The sequence below is a fragment of the Macaca fascicularis genome, chromosome 12, assembly GCF_037993035.2.
Source record: "Macaca fascicularis isolate 582-1 chromosome 12, T2T-MFA8v1.1".
NCBI lineage: Eukaryota > Metazoa > Chordata > Mammalia > Primates > Cercopithecidae > Macaca > Macaca fascicularis.
The window spans coordinates 57,767,437-57,784,457 of record NC_088386.1 but is presented as its reverse complement, the minus strand read 5'-3'; the positions used below and the strand labels follow the sequence as shown (position 1 = coordinate 57,784,457).

General features: G+C 35.9%; 1 protein-coding gene across 1 annotated transcript in view; it reads left to right on the top strand.

The window, feature by feature from the left end:
* Positions 1-17,021, top strand: part of IFIH1 (interferon induced with helicase C domain 1) — a 51,703-nt gene that overhangs the window by 4,913 nt on the left and 29,769 nt on the right. The window contains exons 2-3 of the mRNA XM_005573322.5: positions 2,764-2,932; positions 6,925-7,071. Of these exons, the coding sequence (XP_005573379.1) occupies positions 2,764-2,932; positions 6,925-7,071 (316 nt within the window). The remainder of the gene's footprint in view (positions 1-2,763; positions 2,933-6,924; positions 7,072-17,021) is intronic.

Sequence of the window (17,021 nt, the reverse complement as noted above, 5' to 3'; positions counted from 1 at the left end):
TGGGTTAAAAAAATCACCATCATATTTAAATAGCTATCTAAGATTATTATAAAAGGAAGAAAACATTTGCATTAAACTGTACAATTGTGTTGGCAAGCCAGTGCTTTATGGAAATGTCATTGGTTTCTTCACTGATTTCTGTTGGAAAGAAAAAACATATCAAATAATTTAGAATATGAAAGCATTGAATTGTATTATCCCCAAATTAATTTTGTTTTATATTTCATAATTTAGTTAACAATGTGTTAATAGACTACATAGTCATGATAACATCCATCCATTTTTAACTTCATAGAGAAAACTTCGAGTGGAGTAGGGGCATGGGTGACAATCGTTTTATGACTTGTTGCAGTCTCAAATCTAAATATTTGCCTTCCACGAATTTCTGTAATTGTGTTTACATATTGGGATCTAATATCTTTACAATGTTTTAGGAGAACAGATTAAATTTTTAAAATTACATAATTGCGTCAAAGGGAGTTGATGTACTTTCCAGCACCAAAACTGAGAAGATTTCTTAAAAATTCAGCATCTTGATGAGGCTGCTAAAATTGCACAGATATATGTAGTTCCACATTCAAATTGTAAGAATATGTTTAGGAAATAATGACATCATGATCCTTACATGCTTGGACTCAATAAAGGCAAAGAAAGCTTGACAAATATGATTCCACAGTAAAAGTTGACTTAATAGATTAGTAGTTGAAGAAACTTTTGTGGATAGAATATGCTTAGGGATTTTTTAATAACAGTATTTGTTACAGTGCCTCACTGGTTCTTTTTAAGGAAATCCTTCCTGATTGCTTCTTTCAAATGTATTTAAAGCTGATTAAAGGATGGGGTAATAAAATATGAGAATGGCTGAGTTAAAAGAAGGCACTGAAACTAGTCTTATTTACATCTATAGCAATTACTTGTTAAATTAGCAGATGATAATAAAGATGTTACAACACCAGGGAAGCCAAAGAATTTCCACTAGGAGACTAAGAGAGTTAGAAAAAAAATGGTAAAAAATGAGCAAAAATCTGCTTAGAAAATGTTGTGGATGACATGGACTGAATTCACTTGAAATTTACTGAGTTCAAATAGTTATTTTTAACCACTTCTTGCCAGAAAATGAACTAAAATTGGAGAAAATTATAAGCGATAATTATAGTTCAAGAAGGCAGGATTCAACCTCTAAATTCAATTGCCTGGGATCGAATTCTAATTCTGCCACTTACTGGCTTTGTGACCTCAGAGAGATAACTAAACATCTCTGTGCCTTGGATTTCTGATCTGTAAATGAGTTAATATTGGTACCTACTTCTGGGCTGCTGGATTAATACAAGTCCCCTAGAACAGCATTCTTAACTACTAGATGTTAAGACGGAAATATCCCTTGGGTAGAGACCATGCAGCATGTGCTTGTGCAGGTGAGGTGTTTGTAACAATGACTCTTCCCAGTCATCCATAATAATTCTAACACTGAATTAGTGCCAGACATTGTTCCAAAAACATTAACAAATTGCTGACATAAAAGGTTATGGAATATATTTATAGGACTAGAAAATACATAAATTTGTAGGAAAGAACTAAACAATCCAAATTTTACATGTGTAAGATTGGCAAATGTTGAGAAGGACCTTTGATAATATCAAAGGCAATATTTCTTATCTGGGAGGTTGATAGAATCACATAAGATGCCTTAATTTTTCTTTAATATCTGAGTTCCTAACATAGATAAAATAAATCAGTATCTTTTAGGGGTGTTTCCTAGGCATCAGTATTTTTTAAACTCTACGATTGTTTCTAATGTGCAGCTAAGAGATAGAAACTCCGAAATTTCTTTTCAGCTGCCTTGTTTTCCACATATTGTAATCGAGGTCTAGGAAGATGAAGTAAATTGCTAAATGCCACAGAAAGCTAACGATGTCCTGCCTAACTTCTTTCATGTCTAAACATGGCTTGAGTTCATCTTTCCTCCAAATCCTTATTGCTGTATTATGACCTAAGGAGATGCGCTGTAACAATGATTACACAAATGATCCACATTTAAAACGAATTTACTAGATTAACCTAAAAGAGAAAATAAATGAAGTCTAAAGACTCTAATGAATGGATATAAAAATAATTCTGCCCCATATTTCCAAAAAAAGATATAAAAACAAATTTCCCATAACATTGAATAAACACAAATTTGAGAAAAATTGATTATAGTAATAATCAACTGTGCAAATATTGAATAGGAAAGAACATAAATCTGCAGTAGCAATTACTTATTTCATAATGATAATCATGAAGAAAGAAGAATTACATAAGAAATGTTTGATTTCCTATTTACAGACTCCATAGATTGAAAAAATATAGCCAGTCCTAGATATACAGAAAGAAACTGGTGAAAACAGATATAACATGGCTACAAACTAAAGATACTTTCTCTTCTACCCTTTATTCGGGAATGGCTGAGGTAAAATTTATTTTGTAGGTGTCAGGTTTGAATAATTCAATAGCGTTAAAAAAATGGTTCATATTTAAAAGGACACTTGGTCCAGAGAATTTTTTTTTTTTTTTTTTTTTTTTTTTTTTTTGTCCAGAGACTTTTTTTTTTCCCTGCCAACTTCAGAATTGCTACAGGTAACATAGCTATTTTCTTCAATGTTTCAATGTAAGCCTTTATTTATACTTATGCTTAATTGCTCAGTTTTTCTAAATGGTATTTCCTGTTTAAGGTTATTCAGAAGATGTTTGATCTTACTTAATTCTAATTTTCTCTTACAACAGATTGCTGCTGCAGAAAACAACGGAAATGAATCAGGTGTAAGAGAACTACTAAAAAGGATTGTGCAGAAAGAAAACTGGTTCTCTGCATTTCTGGATGTTCTTCGTCAAACAGGAAACGATGAACTTGTCCAAGAGTTAACAGGCACTGATTGCTCAGAAAGCAATGCAGGTAATTTTACCTAGGAAGATTTTTCCAATTCTGCCTAGTGATTGAGAGTTCAATAAAGCAGACAGACACAATGCTAAACACCAAGATTTTTAGAATCAAAATTTTAAGAGTGGAACATATGTGATATATCATCATTGTAAAGGTGATCTATTTTATCACCTTTACAAATGAGGAAATTGATGCCTGGGAAAAAATCAACTGATCAAAGACCATTTTTAGTTCAACCAACACTCTTTCTACTACCTTATTTTAGAAATGATATGACTACCAGAAATTTTTATCAAGATTATTTAACATTGAATATACACAAATACCTTGGAAGAAAGTATTTTAGTGGTTATAAAAAATCTGCTGCATATTATTCTGAACATTTTATACATTTTTAAGCAATGTATTAAGCATTTGATAAAAGGATTGTTTTGTCAATATATCTCAACATTACCTAATGTGAGATTTTAAAAAGCATTCAACGACGGTAATAACATAACATTTTATAGCTCCTTCTCATACATTATTTGTAAACCTCACTTAAACTGCTATCTTATTTTTCTTTTCGTAGTATGCATCCTATGTTTCCAAAAATATCATATGAAAGACAAATTGAAAGTTAACTATTAATTAATTATAATCATTGCAGTTTTGTTCTGGTGACCCAAACTAAAGAAAACTTTGGTATAAAAAGTGGGGTGCTGCTGTAACAAATACCTAAACATGTAGAAGTGGCTTTGGAACTGGGTAATTGATAGAGACTTTAAGAGTTTTTGGTAAATGGTAGAAATATGGGTGTTAAGGGTGATTCTGGTGAGGTCACAGAAAGAAATGAGAAAAATGTCATTGGAAACTGGAAGAAAGGTGATCCTTTTATAAAATGGCATAAAACTTGATCTCACAAGTGATGGATTTGGATATTTGGCTGAGAAAATTTCTTAGTAAAATGTTTAAGGAGCATCTTGGTTTCTCCTGACTGCTTATAGTAAAATGCAAAAGAAGAGAAGTTAATTGAAGGAGTTGTTACGCAAAAAGGAACCAAAATTTAAATATCTGGAAAATTCTCAGCCTATTCATATTGCAAAAAATGAGAAACTGTGTTATAAAGAGAACACCAAGGGTGTGGCTGAACAACCAATTGATAACAAGATCATGGGTGCCACTCATGGACTTAATCAGTCATTTCAGCAGAAGGTAGGAATAGAGATACATTATACCAGCAAATACACTTTCAGTTTGAACTGAAGGAGACAGAGAAGGCAGGGAAGAATGAGAAAAGGATACTGGACTTTCTGGATTCTACAGAACCAGACCGTAGAGCTATTTGGCTGTGAATGTGTGCTGTTCTTCAAGGAAAGGAAAGAATGCCCCAAAAAGTGATTCAGAAGTCATCAGGGTTGCTACTTCCACCACAGGCCCAGGGGCCAAGGCAGTTTCCTTTTTGGTTTCAAAGGGCAAGCCTGTCTCTCAGGTTTTAGTGAGCCCTGCCCAGTGGGCAGGATGACCCTGCCCAGTGTCTTAGAAGCAGAGCTATCGTCACAGAAAGCTGTGTGGATGGAGCCCTTAGAGAGAGCAGGCTGTCTTGCAGAGCCCTAGAAGTGAACCTGCCATTTCCATGGACCTGGAAGGCAGTGCATCAAACCAAACAGAGCTTTTCTCAAGCCTTATAAGTCTTAAGATACGATGGAATTTACCTTAGTAAGTTTTGGATTTGCTTGGGACCCATCACCCTTTCTTTCTTTCCTATATCTCCTTTTTGGAATAGGATGTCCATCCTATGCCTGTCCCACCATTGTATTATGGAAAAGAAACATGTAGCTCCTCTGGTTTCACGGGTTCACAGCTGGTGATGAATTTGCCTCATCATGAATCACATCTCCAGTCTCATCCATGTCTGATTTAGACAATGTTTAGGTGAGACTTTGGCTTTAAACTTAGAGTTCATGCTGCAGTGAGTTAAGGCACTTGAGCTGATGAGAAGAGATGAATGTATTTTGCATGTAGTAAAGATATGAATTTTGGGAAGCCAATGGTAAAATGCTATGGATGGAATTTTGTCCTCCCGTTATTCATATGTTGGAGCCTAATATGACTCTATCTGGAGATAGTGATAGTAGGAGATAATTAAGATTAAATGAGCCAGACCAGGCATGGTGGCTCACACCTGTAATCCCAACACTTTGGGAGGCCAAGTGGGCGGATCACCTGAGGTCAGGAGTTTGAGACCAGCCTGGCCAACCTGGCGAAACTGCATCTCTACTAAAAATACAAAAATTAGCCAGGCATGGTGGCATGCAGCTGTAATCCCGCTGCTCGGGAGGCTGAGGCAAAAGAATCGCTCAACCCAGGATGGGGAGGTTGCAGTGAGCCAAGATTGTGCCACTGCACTCTGGCCTGGGTGTCAGAGCAAGACTCTGTCTCAAAAAAAAAAAAAAATTTAAATGAGTCATAAGAATATAAGAACAGGACCTTAATCTGATAGAATTGTGGCCTTTTAAGAAGAGGGAAAAAGAGAAACATCTGTCTCTTTCTCTCTCTCTCTTAACCATGTGAGGACGCAGGGAGAATATGTCCATCTGCAAATCAAGGAGAGAGCCCTCATCAGACATTGACCCTGCTGTCACTTTGATCTTGGACTTCCAGTGCCCAGAACTGTGAGAAAAGAAGTGTCTGTTGTTTAAGCCACTCAGTTGATGGTGTTTTGTTATGGCAGCACAAACAGACTAATAGGAGCTCAGACTCTGGGTCCTGTTGTTATGGCAGCACAGACTAATGTAGGAGCTTAGACTCTGGGTCCTGATACATACCGGATCCTGATGCTTATCAAATCCTGGCTCCTTCCTTGAATGTGTGACCTTTGGCCAGGTTCTTGACTTCTCTGTGCCTCAGTTTACTCCTCAATAAAATGGAGATAATATTACTTATCACCTCAGTAAAATGCAGACAATAATATTACTTACCATGTAGGTTTATTTTGAGAATTAAATAACTTAATATATGTAAAATGTTTATATGGTGAGTTCAAAATAATTAACTAATATAATAGTCCCTAACATACTTAATATCTAACTGCAAACATTGCCAAGTTTTCTTCTTGTCCAAAGTCACAACAGTTTTCTTTAGGAAATTTTCCATACAAAGTGGGGCACATTTTCCCTGTGTTCTTTAAGATGAGATAATAAAAAAATGATACGTTAGAAATTTTTCCTTATGGCATCAGTCTTTGACAGATTGCAACTTCATAAAGGCAAAAACTCTTGATTTTCTTTTTAACCCACATAAGCCCTTAATAAAATACCCATTACATACAGTTGAAGTAGGAAAAGCTGGAAGGGAGGAATGGAGGAAAGAAGAAAAGAAGGACACAGAATATTTCATTAAGTTTTAAAAATCCCCAGAAATTCAGAATACATGAATATAGGCTGACATTAAAGCAGATGTACGTCTCGTGCAGAACACACAGTGAGGAAACAAAATGGCAAGAGCAAAGCTAAAGAAAACTACCAAATTTGCATTTTCATTAATTCAGCCTTAAATGTAACTTTGTGTCACTGAATAAGTAACTTACTTCCTAAACGTGATGGTCAGACAGGAAATCACTTTTCTTGTCATTAGCATAATCGTTATCTTTTTTTCTTAGCTACAGTCTAATCATTACAAAGAACTACTCATCGTGTTCATATTACAATTAAAAATACTGTACCATAACAGAAGCACGTTCAAAGCCTTTCGAAATATCAACATATTACAATATATTAAAGCAAATCTCTATTGGGGGCTCTCCATTTTGTTTTCAAAATAACAATAACAGCTATTTATATTGTATAAAATCTTCCATTGTAATACAATTTACATTCTGTTTAGAACTTCAAAGTATTTAAATATATTCAGGCAACCTCTATTAGGAACCTCCGGTTTGTTTTCAAAATAACAATAACAGTTATGTATGCTCTACAAAAACTTGTGTTGCCCTATGATTTGCATTCTAATATTGTTATTCACAGAGATTGAGAATTTATCACAAGATGATGGTCCTCAAGTGGAAGAGCAACTTCTTTCAACCACAGTTCAGCCAAATCTGGAGAAGGAGGTCTGGGGCATGGAGAATAACTCATCAGAATCATCTTTTGCAGATTCTTCTGTAGTTTCAGGTACTTGAAACACATACATACTTTAATACAGTAATTACTACTTCCAGAAAAACCAACTGGGCAGAACCTATTAATCAGAGGGAGAAAATGTGGGCACTAAGGTTAGTAAACTTTTATATTAAAATAATATTTTTAGAGGAGATTAAAATAAAATAATTCTTGGCCAAAATGCTTTCTAAAACTAATCCAATATCAATGTGGTATAAATATGAACACAACTGCATCTAATTTTAATTTATAAGAAATCCATAGTCATTGTAAGATAAATATCATAAGAATGCCCTATATTTCATGGGTTTCAAAGTACTTTCAAATAGATCAGTCAATTTAATTCACCCAAAACCCTGAAAATAAAACAGAGCCATTACTTTTTTTCTCTGGTTTAAACTGGGATGGCTCAGAGAGATTCAACTGGGTTGTAAAAATTAAAATCAAAGCTATAAAAAGGAAGATGAACAGATGCTGAACTAGGGTTTGGCTTGAATTGCCTTAACTAATCAGTGAGGACTGAAGACCACCATGTCCACCTTTTTGATACTGAAACAGCCCTGGTAGAAATAAATTACTTAATTATTTTTTCCCTTTCTAATCTGCTCTTAATAGGATAATCCACCTCTCCCCTTCACTGCCAAAAGGCCTTATTCTGTTTTCACAAGAAATAGTTGCTTAAAGCCTGTGGTGTGCTAGTAAATGTAACACGTAGCTCTCTGGGGAAAAGAAAAAGCCCTAGTTTGTAGCATTTGCCAGTCTCTGTGGTTTGAATGTTCTCGTTCAGGTTTATTTCAAGCCTCCAACATAAGCTCACTGAAAACAAAGCTGGGAAGAGCTGTGCAGTGGCACAGCATTGTACAGCTTTCCCACCATACAGATGCAAAAGACGGAGATAGCCTCCAGATCAAAGATGACAGTTAAATGATTAAGTGATGAGTTTTAAATACCTTATTACCTTTGCTTGGAAATAATTTCTTTAATCGTAAGTTTATATAATGTAATATAATTTAATTTTTGTAATGGCTATGGTTAAAAACTCAGAAAATTCCTGAAAAGTTACCAGTTAGCTCCTGTGAGCCCATATACACTAACTCTAGCACACCACTGCAAAGTTTATTATTTTTATATTTTATTTTGTTTTTGGAGTTGGAGTCTCACTCTGTCACCCAGGCTGGAGTGCAGTGGCATGATCCTGGCTCACTGCATCCTCCACCTCCCGGGTTCAAGCGATTCTCCTGCCTCAGCCTCCCAAGTAACTGGGATTACAGGCACCTGCCACCATGCCTGGCTAATTTTTGTATTTTTAGTAGAGACAGGGTTTCACCATGTTGGCCAGGATGGTCTCGAACTCCTGACCTCAGGTGATCCGCCCACTTGGCCTCCCAAAGTGCTGGGATTACAGGTATGAGCCACTGCGCCTGGCCTTGTTATTTTGTACTTAGATAAGTAATATGCATGCATTGCAAGAAATCTGTAATACACAGAAACACACAAAGAAGTCACCAATATTCCCAGAGTATGGATATTACACTTAACATTTGGTTATGTGTGCTTCTGGGCTTTTAAAATACCTGAACGTGTATATATAGTGTCATTTCTCTTATGTTCATTAAATATTCTTCTACAGCCTGATTTTTAATGACTAAATAATGGTCCCACCATTTGGATGCAGTATAATTAATTGACCAATTGTTGAACATTTAAATAATGCCTCGATAGCTCTCTTTGTACTTATGTCACAGTTTGCTTCTTAAAAACATATTATATAATTGGAATTTCTGGGTCAAATGATTTATACAATTTTAACACATTTGATACTTAATGTCAAATCTCACTCCAGGAACTTGTACCAATTTACATGTTCTCCAACAGTATGGGATACGAGTGCTTATTTCCCTGAATTCTCTTCTACGAGAACGAATAATATTATCATGTTCAATCTTTTTCAATTTGGCCGCTATTAAAAATGGTATTTTGTTATTTGAATTTACATTTTCTGATTTCTGCTGAAAAAGAATTTCAGAACTTCATTCTCTTTGTTTCGTTAATTATCAATACTTTTAAAATTCATTTTTCTATTGGAGTATTCATCTTCTTTTTGTTGGCTTATATGAGCTTCCTAAGTATGCAAGATATCAATTCATTGTCATAAATAGCACCAATTGATTTCACGGTTGGCTTGCTTTTTAGCCTGATTGTGGATTTTTCTCTTTTTCTTTTTTTTGCGGGGGAGGGGGCCGGGCAGGGACAGGGTCTTGCTGTCTCTCTGTCGCCCAGGCTGGAGTACAGTGGCACGAACACAGCTCACTGAAGCCTTGACCTCCCAGACTCAAATAATCCTCCCACCTCAGTCTCCCAAGCAGCTGGCATCACAGGCATGTGCCACCATACCCGGCTAATTTTTGTATTTTTTATGGAGAATGGGGTTTCACTATATTGTCCAGGCTTGTCTGGAAACTCCTAGGCTCAAGGAATCCTTCTGCCTTGGCCTCCCAACGTGCTGGGATTATAGACTTGAGCTGCTGTTTGTTTTTTAATGTAATGCGATTCCACCTTTCTCAGAAACTCTGGTGATGCTGCTGCTGCTAATAGCAAAGCTTATACAGGATAGTTTTGTGGTTGTTGTTCTTGTTGTTCTTGTTGCTGCTGTTGTTGTTTTGCTTTTCATTTGAACAGCTGCACTTGCCTTTAAAAATCATGATTCTATAGGAATGCCAAAATCCACTATCTGAGTGTGGAGTTTTCATGTTTTAATAAATGTCCTTTACAGGCTACCCGACATCTCTATGAGTTACTGGCCATTTTTGTAAATCCACACTAGAAAGAAGTGAAGATGGAGCTAATGCTGAGAGATGACGCTGCATCTTAAATGAGGGTTTATCATCAAAGATTACCAGACTAATGCATTGCATTAGCTTGTAGTTAATCTACTCTGAATTTTGAGTGAACAAAATTAAAGGCAAAAGTTTTAAAATTTTTTAAATTTTTACTTCTTAGGATAAAACTTAAAGATGCATCTTGTGAAAAAAAATCTTAATAATGATATTAGACATTATATCAGAATATATATGACAGAAAAGGTTTTTATTTTTATTTTTTCCTCTTGGGTTCCTTTCTCTCTATCTCCCTCCTTCCTTCCAGAAGGAAGTTTATTATTTTAGAAGTTTCACTCTAACTTCCTTCCCTCTCTTCCTTTCACTTCTTTAATTTAGCAACTATTTTCCAATCTCCTGTCATGTGCCAGGCACCTTGTTGTGTACTGTGAACTCAGGAACATAATAGAAATGGCTTCATGGCCACGGAGCCTAATATGACTTTATCTGGAGATTGTGAGGGTAAGAGATAATTAAGAGTAAATGAGTCAGGCCAGGCGTGGTGGTTCACACCTGTAACCCCAGCACTTTGGGAGGACGAGGTGGGTGGATCACCTGAGGTCAGGAGTTCAAGACCAGCCTGACCAACATGGTGAAGCCCCATCTCTACTAAAAATACAAAAACTTAGTTGGGCATGATGGCAGGTGCCTGTAATCCCAGCTACTCGGGAGGTTGAGGCAAGAGAATTGCTTGAACCCAGGAGGCAGAGGTTGCAGTGAGCTGAGATTGCATCATTGCACTCCAGCCTGAGCAACAAGAGCAAAAAAACTCAAAAAAAACTCAAAAAAAAAAAAAAAAAAGAAAAGAAATGGCTTCAGCCCCCATGGAACTTTCCACTGAGGGAGGTGTTGGCCCAGCAATAGTAACTGTATAACTACACTTGCAGTATGTGCCATGAAAGAATAGTACAGGGTATTAAAATATATAATAGTCTGAGAGCATGTAAGAGTATACAGTAAACCGCACAGTAATCCGAGGAACCATCCAATTCACAAACATCTTAACGGTCTTCTAGTCCTTAGATTCCTTATGGTATATGGAGTTCGCATGTGGATTTGAGAGCAGGTTAGTTTAATCCATTCTGGCCCTTTCCAGAGCACTAGCAAAGGGTCACTTATTTATGAAAATGTAGCACTTTGCTTCAGACCTTTGCTTTAGAGACCGCTGCTGGCATTCCAAGTGTCTGTTTGTTTCCTTGTTATCTTCAGGACTAAGAATTACTGATATTAATAACTTATAAAGTACCATTAGTCCAGAGAAATTATTGGAGTTCTTTTGATTGAAGTTTTTCTTGCAGAATTTACTATGGAAGGGTTTTGCCTGCATAAGCATTTTCTGACAGAAGTAACAATCGAGGTAAATGTGGAGGTACTCCATAGCTTCTAATAGGCATTTGTGCAGTTTTGTTTTGTGTATCTTCTTGATATTGATAATGTTTAGTCTTTATTTTGAATTCCATTGTATTAGGTTAAAGTTTCAAATAGTTTCCAAGATAGCATTGAAAAAAACTTGTCCCTTAAGCTGCACACAGTCTGTAAATATGATTTTTATATGTGTAAAAAGACTCAAATTATTTGTAATTTTAAATTAAGATATTTATAATTATTATTTCTGAACCAGTTTCTCAAATATTTTCTCAGTGCATAGTAGTCTTAGTGCTATGCAAATGTTGTTAATTATTTATAGCTTTAATGCAAAGATTATGTGTGTGTGTGTGTGTGTGTGTGTAACACATCTGATGGATAAGACACACCACCATCAGTAACAGTGGCCCACCTTGAAACTAATTTTAAACACATATCTCTTTGGCACTAGAGGTCATATCAGAGTTCTCTAGTGGATTGTTCTAGAGAGTGATTTCGTCATATCTCCAAACTTGGGGGTTGATATGTGTCCTTTTTCCTCCTCCCACCTCTGTTTACAATCAATTGCTTCTCATTACAAAAGTGGTTAGTAATTAAGATATATCAATTTTTTCATTTGCCCTTTTCCAAATTAACAAAATTTCTAAACAACATTTGAACAGTTCTCAGACTATTAATGGGAATTTAATGCTGGATGCTATAGTTCTGCTTTCTGAAGTCACTGGTCGTCTTATAACAAGAAGATAACTGCAAAACTTTGGTGTTTCTCTAGACCAGATTTCCCTAGGAAACATCAGAGGGACACAAAGCCTGCTTTCATTTTCTATTAAAAGCATTTTAATTATAGCAAATAATTGACTGGATTATTTGACCTCTATAAGTTTACAGTAAAATTAGTTGTGCAATCAGTCTTTAATTGTCTGCTACTGCTGCTTTGTCAAAACAAGTGAGTAGTTACTTCACATTAACCTTTTTTCATTATACTATTTTAGGAATTAATGCATTACAATAAAATCAAAGAAAATTAAGTGACATTTAAAACTAAATTAACTTTATTGCATTTGATATAAACTTTTATGCAGAGTGGAGCAGAAAATCCCCCTAAACTTCTTTAATCATTGTGTTAGAGCTGCCCTATTGTGAAAACTAGAAAATGCAAATGCCTCAGATTGGTCAGCAGAGGGCGCCTTTACATTTATAAAGCCAATGGAATTTCACTGTTTCAGCGTGAAAGATTATAATGTAACTGTAGAGTGTGCCATGTGTGAATATACAGTGCGCATGACTGTGATTGCATGTGTGTATTTTGATTTATATATTCGTTCACGTGAAGATTTTAAAATTCCACCCCAGCTAATGAGCTTACCAACCTGCTTGTTTTCAGACTTTAATACCTTCTTTCTCATATTTCCCCATATGTTCCACTCCTTAGGTTTATCCGGTGACATTATGCTTTGGAATATATTGTGGATATATTTTGCATAGATCATGTTCTGTAGGAGGGGTTTAAAAATTGACCTTTATAAAACAGCCTTCTTCTCCCTGGCCCAATCTGTTATAGCACTTTTTTTTGTTGTTGTTTTGTTTTGCCTTTTTATAGACCGAAGTCCAATCTTAGATTTGGTCTATACTAATTTCTGTAAAAGTGCCACAAAATTTATCCTTGCACTTGAGGACCAGAATAATGTTCTGTGGCACTAACCTCTAGAAATCTAGAGATTTTTAGAATCTCTAGAAATAAAACCATAGCATTTGAAACCTAAGTGGAAAAAAATAATTGATACAGTAGTTTACAATAAGACTGTTTCAGAATCACTCATGCTATATCAGAACTGGTTTGAAGTAAGATAGCACACTCCTTTACTTTTTTATTATTCTAAATTTAGTTATCATTGATTATTGAGAACTAGCAGTACTACTGAGGCAATCCAAAAGACAGATATTAATTTGAGCTGAGAGAAAGAGAGGGATGCTGATGCTGATACTGATATTGGTACTTGTTAAAGGATTATGTAAGTTTGTGTTTTATTTGCAACCTAGCATGAGGTATCTGGGTCAGTTATATGGCTTACAGTTGCATAATAGTTCTAGGAGGATTACCATTCATACCTCAGGAATGGGGACATAGATATTATGACAGAAAGACAGAAAGAAATCTCCCTAGTGTGCAGTTAATACGTGTTGGACTTATTTCCATGATACCCGTTTATGACTACAAACGTAAAGCTTTTTTTTTAGCAGAGTTTTAACAAAAGCAGTGATTTTAATTTAGACCATCAGATCTTCCCTTCACAATTTTAGGATGCGAATTAAGTCAGAAGCCAGAGAAATAGGAAGAAGGAGGTGAGTTGGTCAGATAATATAGTCTCATTGAGAGAACCAAGCACTGAGGAATTGCTCAAAAAGTTTATACTCTAATGCAGGAAAGCAAGTGACATGCCTCCACAAAGAAACCGTAATCTAGCCATGGTAAAAGAGATGCAAGATCTGTATTACAGGATGAAGAGACAAGATCTGTGAAAGAAGGAAGACTGATGAGAAAGCTTACCAGATGAGGAATATCAGATATTTCATCTGAGCCTTGAGAGCACTATGCTGGATTTGTAAACAGAGGCAGCAGGCAACATTTCAGGTTTCAGAAACATCATGAGCAAAAGCACAGGCACAAGAAAGCTCAAAATGTGTTCAGAGGAACAGTTTGATGAGAGAGAGCATTTGTGGAGAGGGCAGTAGGATTTAAGACTTCTAAGATCACTGGAAGTTAGTGAATTTCTCAGCAATTTTTACAATACTTTTCCTCACACACACACTTTTAAAAGTATACCATTAATCATTTGGATAATTATAAAATACCAGCACAATGTATGTGTGTACAAGCATCATCTTAGATGATGATTGTAGGGAAGTCCTTAGGTAGAGGAATATATCTAGCAGAATGCTGGAACTGGATCTTACTGGCTTGTAAGAGCCCAGCATGCACATCTCTTTCCAGCTCCACTCAGGATATCATGCTGGAAACTGGCCACAGTGCGAATATTTACACCATGGAAATTGACAAACCTTTTAAAAATCATATCTCCCTCCACCAAAGAGCCAGTTGTTGAACATTTACCTGGGCACCCTTAATGTAATCATATCTCCCTCCATCCTTTCATGTCTACTTAAATTTGCTTAACTCCTATAGCCTTTCCTGAAAGGTGCTTACCAGCCAAAGAGGTTTCTAATTCACATTCTACCTTGCCGTCTCCAAACCTTGTTATTGCCAAGATTTACTTCCCATGTGGTTATCTGGCTCCTCACTCTTAACTGACTCTACTCTAGGACTTTCTGCCTCCATTACTGACTGGCAGTGAATGAATGGGTCATTCTGGTGGGGGTTGTTATCCTTGAAACCTGTGCTTTAAAAACTACCTTTCTTTATTAGAACCTAAGTGCAAAGGCTAAAGGGCATCAATGATACAATCTAAGCCAACCTCATTACACACAATTCAAATTTAATTCTGTTAGAAACATTTCAGCAGTAGAAATTCTATAAACAGGAGCAGAGGAGCTCCATGGATAGCCATGTGGGCCTGTGGCTCTAGGAGAGTGATTTTTCTCTTTGGGGAACTCATTTCCTAGAAGCTTGGATCCAGGAGAGAATATGCAAGGTGGGTGGAGGTGGCTTCTCTCCATTCTGCGGGAACACATGTTCCCTGGCACGGAGAGGAAAATCTGACAGACCAAAATGTGAGTGTGTGTGTGTGTGCGCGCGTGCGTGTGTGTGTAGATCCATATACATAGAGCTGAAAATAAAAGTGATCTATTTCCTCTCAAAAAAGATTAAGTTATTTCAAAAGAAAAGGAAATATATATTATTAGCAGTATGAGTGTAAGCCCACTTGAGAAGCCCATGCAGTCTTTGTGTGTGTATGCCCAAACGTGCTCACATGTTTCAAGCTTTCCGGGTAGCTTGGACCTTCCAGGCATGAGGATTATGAAACTGGAGGGAAGGTGGGGATAGCTGCAAAGGTGAAGCTAAAATGCATCACAAGGTCAGAACTAGAATGAACATGAAATTATCATGAAAAGTGAAAGTGGACTAAAGACCTTGTCACCACTGACTCGCAGGAGAACAGGAGCAGTTGGTGCTGTTCTTTCTCAATATGCACAGAGGCCCTTTCCCCTCACGTTTCCTGCTGTAATGCAAAACCACTTTTCGGGAAAAATAGTGTGCGACTGACTGAGGCCAGGGGAAAGAAAGGAAAGATATTCTGTGGGGTGATAAATGCCTCTAGGCCAAAAGTAGGAGAGGCACTACCTGGTAGGAATAGAAGCAAGAATCAATTTGAATTTTACCTAATGAAGCTTACTTAGCTCGTTGAGTAAAGAATACCTACTTGTCCACTACTTGCTATGTTAGCTTTCTCCAGCAGAGGGCAGACTTTACATTGAAATAGATCTAAAAAGGCCTTCAACCTCTTGGTTTTTCTTTTTTTTTTTTTCGGTTTGAATTTTTTTTAACTTCAATATTTTTGGTTTCTAAATTATTTTAAAACATTTTAAAGTATTTAAGGTCTAGAGTATGTTAAATAAGAAATTTCTTGGATTTCAGTTAATATTTCTGCCTTATTAGCAAAATACTCAAGATGTGATTGCAAAATAAGGTGTTTTTTTTTTCCATGGCTTTTGGGCTGGTCTTAGGCACTTTCTGTCATTGTAGGCAAAGCTGTTCTTCTTTGTGTTGTTTACAAAATTGCTAAAGAAAATCCTGTCTCTTAACTGGATAGTTATAATTTTCGTTCATTCCAATAGCTTTTGATATGAATAACTGCTTTTCCTTAACAGTTCAATTACTATCATCTTCTAATCTGTTTCATAGCTAGCTTTGATATTTTCCCTAGAGGAAATGACACCTACATAAAACTTAACTAAACTTATTATACAATATAACTTCAATATTCAAAGCTCCTCTAATGAGAATTTAAAATTTGTTTCTCTTCAAGTTTCATTTTTTTGGTCTAACCGAATCATTCTCACAATAAGTGAGAAAATAGAGACTACTACCTCTCTATATATATTTTTTAAAACAGGAGGTTAATTCGCTTGTAAGTAGTGGCTAAGTTCAGATCTGGAGACTGATCTGTTGGACTCCAAAGCACAAATTCTTTTCACGGCAAGGCCTGCCTCCAATTGACTCCATACGATCTACTTGTAAAATCATAAACGCAGGACTTTATTCATTAGGAGTTAAATCCAGACTGACATAGTTTGAAAAATACAAAGAACAAAACAAGATAAGCCTAAATAAATCAATTTCAGAAATTCTTGGCATTTAAACTCAATAGGTTGGTTTAATTTTGGCTTCACGCAAGCACTTTCTTGATCTTGCTTTTTTGGGAGTGCGTGTATGTTTGTGTGTAATATATTTTTTAAAGTGAATGCAGGAGGAAGATCTCTGGGGAAGGCGTTCTCCCTATTGTAAGAAATACATTATATTTTCTTTTATTATTAAATTTTACTTACATTTCTATGAAAGCAAAAACATATCAAAATGCATAAGAATTTGCTGCCTAGGAAAAAATATTATTTTTATGTGGAGAAACTGAAGATTTATATACCCTTAAAATGACAAAGAAATCGAGCTCTATATATTCGCTTTCATTTTCATAATAATCTCTACAGGATTACTGCAATTAATTTTATGTAACAAGAACAGAGGTGTTCTTTTTATTTGAGTGC